The sequence below is a fragment of the Diorhabda carinulata genome, chromosome 3 (assembly GCF_026250575.1).
Source record: "Diorhabda carinulata isolate Delta chromosome 3, icDioCari1.1, whole genome shotgun sequence".
In the NCBI taxonomy this organism is placed as follows: Eukaryota; Metazoa; Arthropoda; class Insecta; order Coleoptera; family Chrysomelidae; genus Diorhabda; species Diorhabda carinulata.
In genome coordinates, this window is record NC_079462.1 from 18107931 (window position 1) to 18121138 (window position 13208).

The window sequence follows — 13208 nt, forward strand, 5'->3', positions numbered from 1 at the left end:
CTATTTTCGTGTGATTCGAATTTAGACAGACGGCAAAAACTGTTTTTTGTTTTCAGTTTTAAAGATTCCAAAATTTATAATATTCTTGAGCTTCTTTGGTTATTTTTCAACTTGATGTTAATGCGCTGTTTAAAATCCATTGCAAACACGATATCAGCTGCTACAATAGGAAACTCGGAAGTCGTTCTAATTTGCAACGGTTTAGATATATTTGGACATGGGAAAGCTGTATGCAAAATGGGTACTACGTTCATCAATGGAACAAAAACATCGTCGTGAAGATGTTTCCATCGAGTGTTTGGCAGTTTTTTACAGAAATAAAGCCGAATTTTTGCGGCGTTTCATGACCATGGATCAAACGTAAGCACATCACTTCACACCCGAAACAAAGCAGCCGGCTCGAAAGAAGGCAAAGATAATTTTAATTAACTATCTTGAAAAAGGAAAAACTATCAAACGCGAGTATTATGCGAACTTATTTTAACATTTTAACGAAGAAACGGCCGCATTTGACTAAGAGGAAGTATCATTTGATTAAGAAAATCAACCAGCTCACACATCCTTTATTGCAATGGCCAAAATTAATGAATTGAAGTTTGAATTGCTACCTGATGCACCCTATTCGCCAGATTTAGCCTCCTCCCCGGATTATTTTTTGTTCCCAGATTTTTCAACAATGAACAGGGGGTGGTAGCAGTTGATAACTATTTTGAGGAGCTTTACGATTTTTAATATAAAAAAGGTATAAAACTTATTGAACATTGCTGGGAAAGTATATGGAGCTAAAAGGAAATTACGTTGAAATATAAATATATTTTTTTCAAAATTTTTGTATTTTCTTTGTTGGGTCAGGTATTTTGGAACCATTCTCTAAAATGGTTTTTTGCTGTAAAGTTTATTATGAAAAAGATCTACAATTTCTGCATCCTTTTTTATTTGTATGCCTGTTTCCTACAAATTTATCTGCATCACTCTTTTTTGCATTCTACTGAAACCTCTCATGTTCAATATGTTCATAGAATTGATACTTTGCACGTGTTCTGTCGCAGACTTGATCAACTTGAATACATGAATAAATAGTTCATCTACTACATATATTTTTACTACATATATTTCAAAGTAAAATTTGTTTAAACAACTTTTCCTACACTCAGTTTTCAAAATTCATAGGAACACATAACATTATACAGATATCATTGAAGCAAACTACCGCAGTAACAAATGAATTAGTTAAGTGAAAGAATGAAATCGTTAGACTTATGTGGAAACAAGATAATTGCAAAAAGCGCATTCTTCGGATGTTCTTCGGATGTCTTTCGGTTGGAATTGTATCACAAGCACCAGCTATAAAACGTGTTTTCTATTCTTGATGCACTAACACACACCGTAACTATATACTAAGTACCACTACTTGATTATTTCAATGGGACGCCTACCATATTTGAAGTTGCCTTGTAAAACGATCTTAAAACTATCATTACGTCAAATTGCATTTGGAAAATTGTTTTACAAGTTCTCTTATTATTGTCATCGCTGTTGTTTTGACGACAATTGTTAAGTTTATAACATAATCTCTTTAACAATCTACTTTACGGAATTTTATTTTTTTTTGTTTTAAAGGTCCTAAATGTTCATCTTGCAAGAATCTTTCGAAATGACAAGTGAATAATGCGTTTCATTTCTGTTCTAAACTGTACACTGAGAAGAAATGATAAAACAAGTTGAAGGTGATGATTTCTCCAGAACGAAAAATTTTAGTAAACGATGTTCATTTCCGCATCAATTTTCATTATTTCTCACTCCACTTCCTGGTGCATCGCGTGCTTTTTTACCTTTTTTAAAATTCACGTTTCGCTGCAAACAAGCACTTGATATTATTTATCACCAATGGTAGTATTTGTGCAACAATGATGTTGTCGAAGAGAGATCCTGACATTTGAGAATATTGAAATTTATAAGAATATGTAGCAACAAATCCAACTGAAAATCTCAATGTATCTTCCAGTACAGGTTTTGAAACTATTTCCGACATTTTTCTGAAGATAAAGTTAATAATAATGTTTCCAAGATAAGTATGTACGATACATATTTCTATATTTTCAATTATATTCCAAGCTTTCTAATCACATTGTTTGGGCACATCATAGAAAAAACTTTTTTTTAAATACACGTTCAACAATGTTGAAAATTGATTTCTAATTATTAAAAAAAATATCATGATTTATGGAGAGACTGAGAAATAATTCTCACATTTTAATTGAAAACAAAATGTATGAGATTCACCTAATAAATGTGTGGTTTTCCAAAAAATTTTCGCGAGTTTTCGCATAGTTTTGTAACCGCCGACAATATGTGGTTCCACCATAACTCACCAGAAAGCAAACAGTTGTAAAAAAGTATTTTCCCCAAGATGGATCTGCATATTAGCTATATTAGAAGTAATTCCTTTCAAATAAGATTTTTACATGATTTATGTTCTCCAATGAAGGTGTTTCGCTTTAAGATTGTTACTGATTTACTAACACAGCTGTAAGCATAAATTATTTTATTCTTCTTCTCATTGGTAATCGTTTTAATAGAAACATCTAACGTTGAAGTAGACGATATAAACACATGTATTTTTTTATTTGCTTTTAGACTTTAGACTTAAAACTTTTGATCGTATATATGAAGTTGGTTTGGTGCTACGATTATTACTTTTTTTTTTCCTTCGTATTACCTGAAGAAAGTCTAGTTACACCAGTATATTGCAAGGTTTTTCACAGAGTTCCTTGAAGTAGACAACAAAATGCTTCCACATTCGTCTTTTTCGCAGGATTTAGCCTCGAGTGACTATTTAGGGTTTCAATCCTGAAGAAATTCACGAATATCAATTTTATGAATAACTGCAAATTTTAGTTTTTGGAATTAATGAAAAAATTACGAAACTATTGAATGAATATAGAGCTCAAATTGATTCGCCTTCGTTTGGCATTTTTATATAGCTATGATGTGATTTGTAACTCCAGAAAAATATCGTGTTATCTTTTTAACTTTATTTTCAGAATAATTATAATTGTGCTATGGGACAATGGGTACCTATAAAATCGTTTGTGCGTTATGTTAAGGATAAATTTCAAAACTTTAAAACATAATACGAAACCAATACATGTTCGTAAAATAGTCTAAGAGTTAGAAATAACTAGAACCATTTTATCATTGGTGAAACTTATATTTGTCAATAACACTATCAGGATGTCATAACTGAAAAGAGAAATTTCTATTGTGGTTTAGCCCACAGGTTATATCTACTAAATCAAGAATTGGGGCTCGAATAATAATAATAATTTATTCAATCAGAACCAATGGAGAAATACGAGATACGAAATTTTAAAACTTGATGTATCACTTGTCAATAATACATCTCATTACGTAGGTATCAAATTTACAAGTGTCTAATTTCGACCTTATTTATTGCATAGCAACCACACCCGACTTTCCAAATGTTTATCTTAAAAAAAAAGACAATTAATAATCTATTGTAAAAGCAAATAATTGACAATAACACTGATAAGATATGTCACTCTTATTACTCATTTTTTTATTGTGTGTGGCTACTGATTGCTCAATTCTTAATGTAGAGAACGACGTTTATTATCTATCACTTCATTGTTAATCGTTTCCTGATCTACTTTTAATTTTAATGGAGTGTAATAAGCTTTATGTAGCGTTTATACAATCTCAAGGACAAATTTTCATATTATTTTGATATTTGATATTTCCAAAAGTGTTCCTTGAGATAAAGGTATTAATAATAAAAGAGATGGGGAAATATTTGTTAGTTAACGGTCTGTATTATGTGTAGATTCTTCAAAATTGGTTATGTCTCAAAATACATTAATATCAATATAAATAACAAAACACTATAAATTTCATAACACTATAAACTTCATCTAAGCTTTAAACGATATTAAGGTTCGAAGTCAACAATAATGTGTTCTATCTTCAATAATTTATATCCTAACCGAAATCCCATAACGAGATCTAGTAAGTTCGTAATTTAGTTTAACCAAACTGGTGCAGTAAAAGATTTACTCAAATTATGATTAGAAAAATTGTGTGTTAGAATGTTAGAAAAAGATCCACATGTTTAGATAACGATAAACTCCATTCGTACAGTCTAATGTTTGATGAAGAGTTGTTAGATGGTCTCAATTTTCTGAAAATTTGAAAAAAATATGTAATATAATCAATCAATAAGTATATGTTTTATATTGGGCTATTTTCTGTATTAATCTCAGAAATATTGGTCACGTACAGTATTCACTTCATGTTTTCTAAAGTTCCCAAGTTGCTTACTATTCTAATGTTGATCAATTTTCAACATCACAGATGTTGCAGATTTTATGCGGCATGATTTGAAAAAATATTTTACTCCACCAGTTTCCGTGAAGTTTGTCACTGTAGCCCTTGTAATAAGCTGTTTATCATGATATAAATCATTAATCAATCAAGGCTATGTTAATGTATTATTTCAACTTGCAAATGTTTAAATACCAAATGACCACAACTAAGTATAAGGACAAATCAGCTACAGCAAACGCTTGAAAAGCTCATTTGTCGGTCGTAGACCTTAAAGAAGCTAATGATATAATTTACAATTGTAAAAAATGAGCTGAGAATAATTGATATAAATGGGAACTCGTTAAAATCACCAAGAAGCTATATGAGTATAACTTTCGACACTACTTGTAACAACCAAAGGCTTCAGGCAATATATGAAATACGAGGATGGTCCCAGAAGTACCTGGCTTGACCTAGAGATAGCGTAGTTGCTTGAAAAATACCACTGTATTAGAAAGTACACAATATATCCAGCATATGTTTCAAGTTTGAAGACACCACGTTGTTTATTATTTGTTTGGTAGAAATTAATAGTACACATTTTTAAAAATAGAAAAAATTGGTTATCGTTAAGTGATATACATAATAATTTTATTTGAAAAGCCTTAGCCCAGAGACTCCCCCTTCGTTATCAAAAGTAAAATATTGGGTATCAGAGTTTAAACGAGGCCGTATGACCTGGGAGGAAGAAAATCCACAAAGCGGTACTGAATGATCATCGACTGAAAGTGCGGGAGCTAGTAGACATAGTACGCATTTCAAAAAGTGCGGTACATCGCACATTAACCGAAAATTTGAACATGAGAAAGCTGTGCGTAAGATGGGTGCCGCGTTGGCTCATAATGGAACAAAAACAGCGTAGGGAAGATGTTTCCCTACGGTTGTTTGGAAACGTTTCACAGAAATAAAGCCATTCCATAACCATGGATGTAACGTGGTTCCATAACCACACACACGAAACAAAGAAACAATCGAAACAATGGAATGAAAAGGGATAACCGGCTCCAAAGAAACCAAAAACCGTTCCATCTGCGAAATCATGGCGTCGGTTTTTGGAACGCACGTGTGATAATTTTCATTGACTATCTTGAAAAATGAAAACACACATCACTTATTGCAATGACCAAAATTAATGAATTAAAGTTTGAATTGCTACCTCATGCAATCTATTCGCTGGATTTGGCCCTTCGAATTATTTTTTGTTCCCAAACTTGACTTTCCAACAATGAAGAGGGGATGTCGGTTGTTAAAGGCTATTTTGAGGAGTTTGACGATTCTTTTCTTGAAAACCAATTATAGCTACAAAGATTGGTTGATCACCTCATGAAACTGGAATAAAATATATGGCCAAATAAATTATGGGTGACGATGAAGATTGAGGAAATCTGTAAAAAAGGTTACTCATTAAGAAAGATACTTTTTAGAAGAAGTAAACGGAAAGTCGGCGACAGCTGTAAATTGTTAGAAATAGAGAGCATACTCAACATTTCTTTAAAATTTCAACAAAAAAATTAAACATTTGAAAACATAGTATGGAAAGACGAATATTACCACTATAATATCGACATTATTATAACATCTTCACAAACCAAAATGTATAAAAAGACATTTCTGACATAATTAAGGCGTTGCATATTTAAATGTATTTCTGATGCAATTTAATAGAGAAATTGTAATTAATCATTTGTATTATATAACAACAAGTAGCTGTTACAAAATAACATTATAAAGGATGTAGTTATAATAATTCATTTAAATTTTTTTACGTAGATAACAAACTAGAGCGAAATTGTACTTTTGTTGAAATCATTCAACCATAAACGACCACCGGTGCAGATTACTGCTTCCTAACATTCGGAAAATGATATTGCATAAGTTTAACAAGCTCAATCAGGCATAATAATCAAATTCAACTGTCCAGTGAACCCCACCTAAATTTAATGACCTACTTATGTAGTTTCAACCACGATGTTCAATAATTGTTAATAACGAATTAAATATGAACGTGAATATATAAAATATGATTTTAGTTAAAATTGCAAGTGTTCAATAACCGTCATCGATAGGTGTTGATTGCCGTCGTCAAATTGTATTTAAAGTTAAATTATCTTTAGCAGATATACTGCCGACAGATTTACGCGAATATGAATTCGCCTCGGGTAACATTCACCGGTCCCGATCATCAATAACTAGGAATTGAAAGGTGCTACTTAAGATTTTAATATTTAACCTGATAATGTGGTAGTAGATGGGGTATTTGCATAACATACGACACCTGTCGTGAATTATGGTAGGCTAGGGGCAGGAAACACCCCGCTTTTAATTATATTTGGGCGAGTAGTTGTCTGTTTCGTTGACGTATGTGATTTTTCAATATAATTGATGGAACAACAGTACACTGAATTTATTTGGATTACCATTAACGACAAATACGAAAGTATTCAATTTTGTATCATTAACAACGTTTATTAATAAAATAAAATGACTTACCAGTCTTCTTTTAGGTTTGATGAGTGGTCTATTTTGTCCATTCATCTTGTAATAAAGACCACATGCATTGCAGAGATAATGGCCTGTACCATCACGTCTCCATAACGGCGTACTTGTCGCTCCACAATTCACACATTCTCTACCCTCTAGATTAAGAAAAAAAGGAATATGTTAAATACTATATCAATAAATAAATCGAAAATAGACCAGTCATATTATCAATCACTAGTTTAATCCATCAAGTATTATTTTTTGTCTACAATATTGGAGATAATCATAAAAACCATTGAATCAGCATTAAAAGACGAAAATTAGAAACCAAACGTAATTTTGGTAAGCATTCGCTGAAAGAGAAATTAAAGATAGAATAAAATAAATAGGTTTCTGGTGTAATATTACTCCCGTATTCGCTAACTACACTGCCCAACAATTATAACTATAACTAAAATATAGTGTGAACAGAAAAAAGTTAATCCAAATATTAAGAGAATTAGAAATTGCAAATAAAACTAATTCGACTAGTAAAAATGAAATAAGAGGAGCAACCAATATAATAAAAATTAATAACAAGAAAAGTGAATGAAGACATTAATAGAATTCGAGGAAGTAGAAAATTACATGTATTTGGGTGTACTACTAGGTAATAAATACCCGGAAGAAAAGGAAATTGAACTAAGAATTGTCAAAAGTAACAGCTGTGCAGGTAGTCTTAGAAGAATATTAACATCGAAAGAGGTATCCAGATCTACGAAAGTTTGAATTATAAGACAATGTAGAGACCAACCCTGACATACCCCTGTGAAACTTGGATAAAGGCGAATAAAACTAAGACACTGGAAATCTGGGAGGAAAGCAGACAGAGTTAGGATGGGAGAGAAGATCAGACCATGAAGTTTATATACTTTTCAATGAGGCACCAATCATTTATAAAGAGAAAAAGAATACAATGGCAAGGTCACTCAAGAGGAATGGACGAGGACAAGCTCTTGAAAAGAGTTGCATTGAAGATATCAGAGGGTAAGAGGAAAAGAAGTAGACCAAAAAAAAAACTATAAAAAGTTTAAGCTCTACATTTAAATATAGAAATTACCCTTTACGTAAATCTTTTCGTGGAAAATTTGGTTTTTGATTTCCGTTCCTTCTTATCAGTAAGTTTCATACTGATACTGTGAAGCTAATAATATTACAGTGTTATTATATTAGAAAACCGTAACATCAATATGCCATGTGAATTTGTATATAAAGCAGCAGTATTTGTTACATATATGAGATAAGTGTATAAAAGAAAAGTGTTTCGTTTTCCTACATAGTCTTGATTCTGAGGTTGGTGAGATCTCTGAGTTGATTGGAATGGCTTTCTGGAGTCATTGGTAAATTAGAAATTGTTGGATTTAGACCCTCAACTTTTATATAGAAACTCTTTATTTTGAATTCCTATATAACTTTTGTGCTTGTTTTTGATAGTGTTAGTATGATATCGGATGTATTTTTTGAAAAATTATTAATTTCTTTTGATTTCTTTCTCATCTTTTTCCAACTTGACTGCTCAGCCAGAAATTTGAATTATATTATTCTTATTAATATTCTGTGACTCAATTATTTAGGAGCTTTTAAAAATACAAATTGAAATGGACACATTCCATTTATGAAGTCTAGTGTACTTTAATCATAAACTAATTCATTTTATATTCGAAATTTCATATGAGTAGATAAGTGACTTTTTTAGTGCTTCTCAAAATTTCTCAAAGTTCGATGGATTTTCTCTTGATGATTTGCAGTCAGGCTTCAGCAATATCGGAAAACCAAATATAGTAAATAAATTTAGAAGTAAGTATATATACAAGCTTCTTATTAAATTATGGATATACACTTGTTATTTAGAAATGGCTCTGTTTAATTTACATGCAAGGAAATGCAAAATATAGAGGCCACCACTGAATTTTTTTTGGTTAAAAGATGCGTATATTGTAGAGGAATATTGAAATTTTTTATTCCGTCCACAGATTACGAAAAAAATTCGACAAATATTGAATTTTCATAATTGATTCCATATTTTTTTCTCATACTTGATTCTGTACATTATTCGTTTATTAATATATTATTTAAAAATATTTGTGACAGCCATATGAAAATGTATCCTTTTCCCCACGTTTTCAATGGTTATAGTAGGAAAAATAATATTTTTCTACAATCATTTTATAGATATTTTACAAACAATATAAATCTTTTCATCTCCGTTCCTTTAGTTGTATAATTTTATTAAATATCTGCTGTTTCTGAGGAAAAGAGTGAGAGATTCGAGTGAAGCAATGACTCCTAAGTAAGCTCAACTAAAAATCGATCAAACTATTGCAAAGAATTAAAAATAAACCTGATGATAAAAATCTCCTAAAGATGAGGGCAGTAGTAGAAATGTCATCATACAAAGAACCTAATCTGGTTCAATGGTTTTATATAATATATATAAGGATATTAATAATAGTAATGATACTTTGTAGTGAAAAAATTCAGTAACAGATATTAATAATCCATACACAAAAATGTAGTACAACAGTACTTTGTACAAATTATATTTATTTTACTACTACTAACATTTTCCATTAAAATATACTTTAAAGTTTACATTACATTGATGGAAAAGTTGAAATAACAAAATAAATATTGAGATATATAATAGCTACTGAAATCAATGCTATAAAAGAATACAGAAATAGTGATTCACTATAAATTAGTGAATCGTATATTCTTGACAACAAACTATACTTACGATTGTCAACTATATATATATAGACTGGTCTAAATCGATTTAATAATTTTGTGGACATCCCCTGGCCAATATCACATTACATTACGCATGCTAGTAAAGCAATTATATTAGTAAGCTCGCACACAGAAAAGCAATTGGTGATTTAGCTCGTAAATCGACAGGAATAAAATCTAGGAAATTTATTTAAATATGCATTACGTTCAGGACAGGCTCATTTCAATTATGAATCACATTGATTGGTTATAAATGATCCAAATAATAAACGTAAGAATTTATTTCATCTTCCATCCAATAAGGAAATATTAGACAAAATATGTGAAGAAGTGGAAAAAGAATCCATAATTACAACAAAAACAATTGAGGTGGTTTGGTGACTTTACCACTCAACAACAGACATGCAAATGGCAAATAGAATCAGTATCAAGATAAAGGAAAGGGAGACCAAACAGAAAATGGGATGATAAAATATTAAAAAAAACTGAAGAGAAGAAGTAAAATATGGCACAAAACAAAACGAAATATGTATTTTGTATACAATTCCGCATACGTGTCACTGTAATGGAGAAAATGAAAAAACGTGTCTGACGCTTATAAAACTTTTTTCATACAATAATTGAAGTAGTTTCGAGTAGTTTGATTCAACTCGAATTGTAATGAGAATTGAATCTGTTGAAATATTTATTCTGATGAAAAAATATCGGATTAAAATCGATCTTGAAAAGAGAATCGAGCAAATTATAGTTAAAAGTATTAACGTTTGTCTTCAATGGATGTAAATGCTAATTTCCTATGCTTTTATTCTTGTCCTTACCAACAACACAAGAAACAAGAAGTAAAACTTGCTTCCTGCCTTTATACTCTAAATCACTTTGTCACAATAACTCTAACTACTAGAAACACTGGCAATCGTGTGTGTGGTCTTTCGTCTAAGAGCTCGTTAATACGTTCTAATTGTATTAATGGCTTTAATTATGTTGAATTGTTGCGAAATAAAGCTAAAAGAGGTATTATTTTATCTATATCAACATTCAATTCAATTTACCACCAATTTACTTTGATTAATAAATAAATCAACCATTTTTGGATTTTCTCGAATTAAACCACGATATAATTCTATGTTATGTTTTCACTCCTTTTATTCAAACATTTTTTTTATTTTAAATTGAAAATTATCATGAAATGGAACGATGTAATTTTATTACGTTATTATTTGGATATTGGAGGATGTATCCAGAAGAGAATTTGATGGTTTCAGATGCATTAGGACTTAGGTACTAGAAATACCTATAGACATGATGATGTTGTTTTAATAGGATTATGATATAAAAACATCACAAGCTATGAAAAAAAGATTCGACAGTTTTTTCCTATTTTATTCCATTTTATATTGGCTTTCACAAGTCTGATGTTTATTTTATCCAACTAATCTCATAATGTCTGACATATTTTTTTCTCAAGACCCTTATTCAATTTTTTACTTCCTACTTTTTTATCGAGAATTCATTTTTTAGATCTTCCTCTTCTGTATCTTCAATAAGTATTTGATTTACAGCATATTCCTCCAACAACAAGAGATCTTTCTTATCAATATCTTTTCTTCAATCCAAGTAGAAACAGCTTCCAATTTATTCTTCTTCTGCTACATTCAAAAGATCTTTATGTTAATTTCTAAATTAATATTTCATAATTTATTTATACGTCATTTATGTTATATAAATAACATATTTCCTTGTTACTTCTTCATGTCTAAACAATTCTAGAGATTATTTTGATGCAGATATAATTATATATACTTTTCTCTCGAGTTTTGACGTTATTTTCGTTCTGTTGTCTCGCTTAATTAATCGACTTGGTTTATCCATCTCTTCATATATAAATCTCCTGAATGAAAGTATCCATCACCAACATTTCAATTGAAATAAGTTGCAGATTCAAGATAAATTATATTATAGAATGAAGGACAGTGAGAATTTGTTAAATCTTCAGAGAATTTGAGTTCAAAGTCCCAGCATGTCAAATCTTGGAAATTTTCGTGCAATGATGTTCTATGACTTTCGATCTGGATTAAACCAACAGCAGTGTACCGATCAACTCGCTTCGGCTCTTGGTGATGAAGCATCATCTCGAGCCACTGTGTTTTGCTGGTTTTTCGAATTCATTCGTACTTGCACTTCTCTATAGGATGAATTTCATGAAGGTCCTCCAAAATCGAAGTAAATGGTCACCATCGTTCCATCAGAGCACTGTAGAATGGTCAATTCTGAATGGTACACCAGTATTTGTTGGCCAGAAGTGTTTTAAAAAATCAAGGAAACCAATCTCAGAAGACGAATCATTTTCCACCACGACAATCCGAGTTCTCACATATCAGTTCAAACAAAAACGTTTTTAATCATCAAACATCAAATTTATGGGTCATCCGCATACAGTCCTTGTTTGGCACCTAATGATTACTTCTTACTTCCAAAAATCAGAAATAAATTGCGTCAACGTTTTTTTACACCTGAAGAAGCGTTCAAATCATAGGTTTGGGAACTACCTCAATCGGAATGGAAAAATTTCGACAATTGGCTCAAATACGCTCAAATATGTAAAAGTGTATTGATCTTAATGAAGATCATTTTGAAAAACAATGAAGCCATATCTAAATATAAATATTCATTTTTATTTATAAAACACAATCACAATTGTTTATTATTCGGGTTGAAACTTTTATGAAATTTCTGTTACAACTTCTCTTATTTATCTTGAAAATAATACTTTTATATAAAATGGAAACAATTGAGATAAATAAGTGGAGAATGTCGCTGACAAGATAGACCTCGTTAATCAATCGCTTGCTATAAATATTGCGACAATCAAGTGTCAGGAGTTTAAGACTAATGTTAAGTTGACAATTTGCTTTTGTAGTGGATACGATATTTTTCATGATTATTATCAGAAGAGTAAAAAATGTATTAAATTCAGTTTATTTTGTATCCAATAGCTGACAAGTTAACATTTGATGTAATTAAGACTAAGTCATGATTTTTTATTTTCAATTCATTATTGTCATTCATCAATATTAGAACTTCCATAAATTGTAGCTAACCCACAAATAAAATATGGATTACTTCTGTATTGATGGCATAATCGGTTTTCTAGTCTATTAACAAAGAATTTGTTGCATAAAGTTTAACATTTATATTTTTCATATTAATTAAACACATAGAATTAGATCGTGTTATAATCCAAGCATTGTTAACGATTGTCGTGAGTCTGGTGAAACATTCGGAAAAATGGAATTGGATAGTTCGGTCAAATTTGACCAAAAAATAAGAGAGGAGTTACATGAGTTTACAACAAGTTGAAAATTGGTAAAATCGATCAAAAGTGAAAGACCAATGGCCAGAAGAAGACGAAAAGAGAGCTCTAGTTTCAGTTTAGAGATATATTTGTGAGTTTTTTGTTATTATATTTTTTTTTTCGCTTTTTGAAATTTTTTTGTATTTTGTTTATTTTTAATTTAAACGGTGGGTTAAGATACAACTGAATTATTCATTATCGTCGACCAGGTCAAAGTTGAAAA

General features: G+C 30.6%; 1 protein-coding gene across 5 annotated transcripts in view; it reads right to left on the reverse strand.

Annotated features, from left to right (window-relative positions):
• The window catches only part of LOC130891414 (GATA-binding factor C), a 159451-nt gene that overhangs the window by 79249 nt on the left and 66994 nt on the right, over nucleotides 1-13208 (reverse strand). For all 5 annotated transcript variants that reach the window (XM_057796157.1, XM_057796156.1, XM_057796153.1 and 2 more), the window contains exon 4: nucleotides 6874-7019. In XM_057796157.1, the coding sequence (XP_057652140.1) occupies nucleotides 6874-7019 (146 nt within the window). The remainder of the gene's footprint in view (nucleotides 1-6873; nucleotides 7020-13208) is intronic.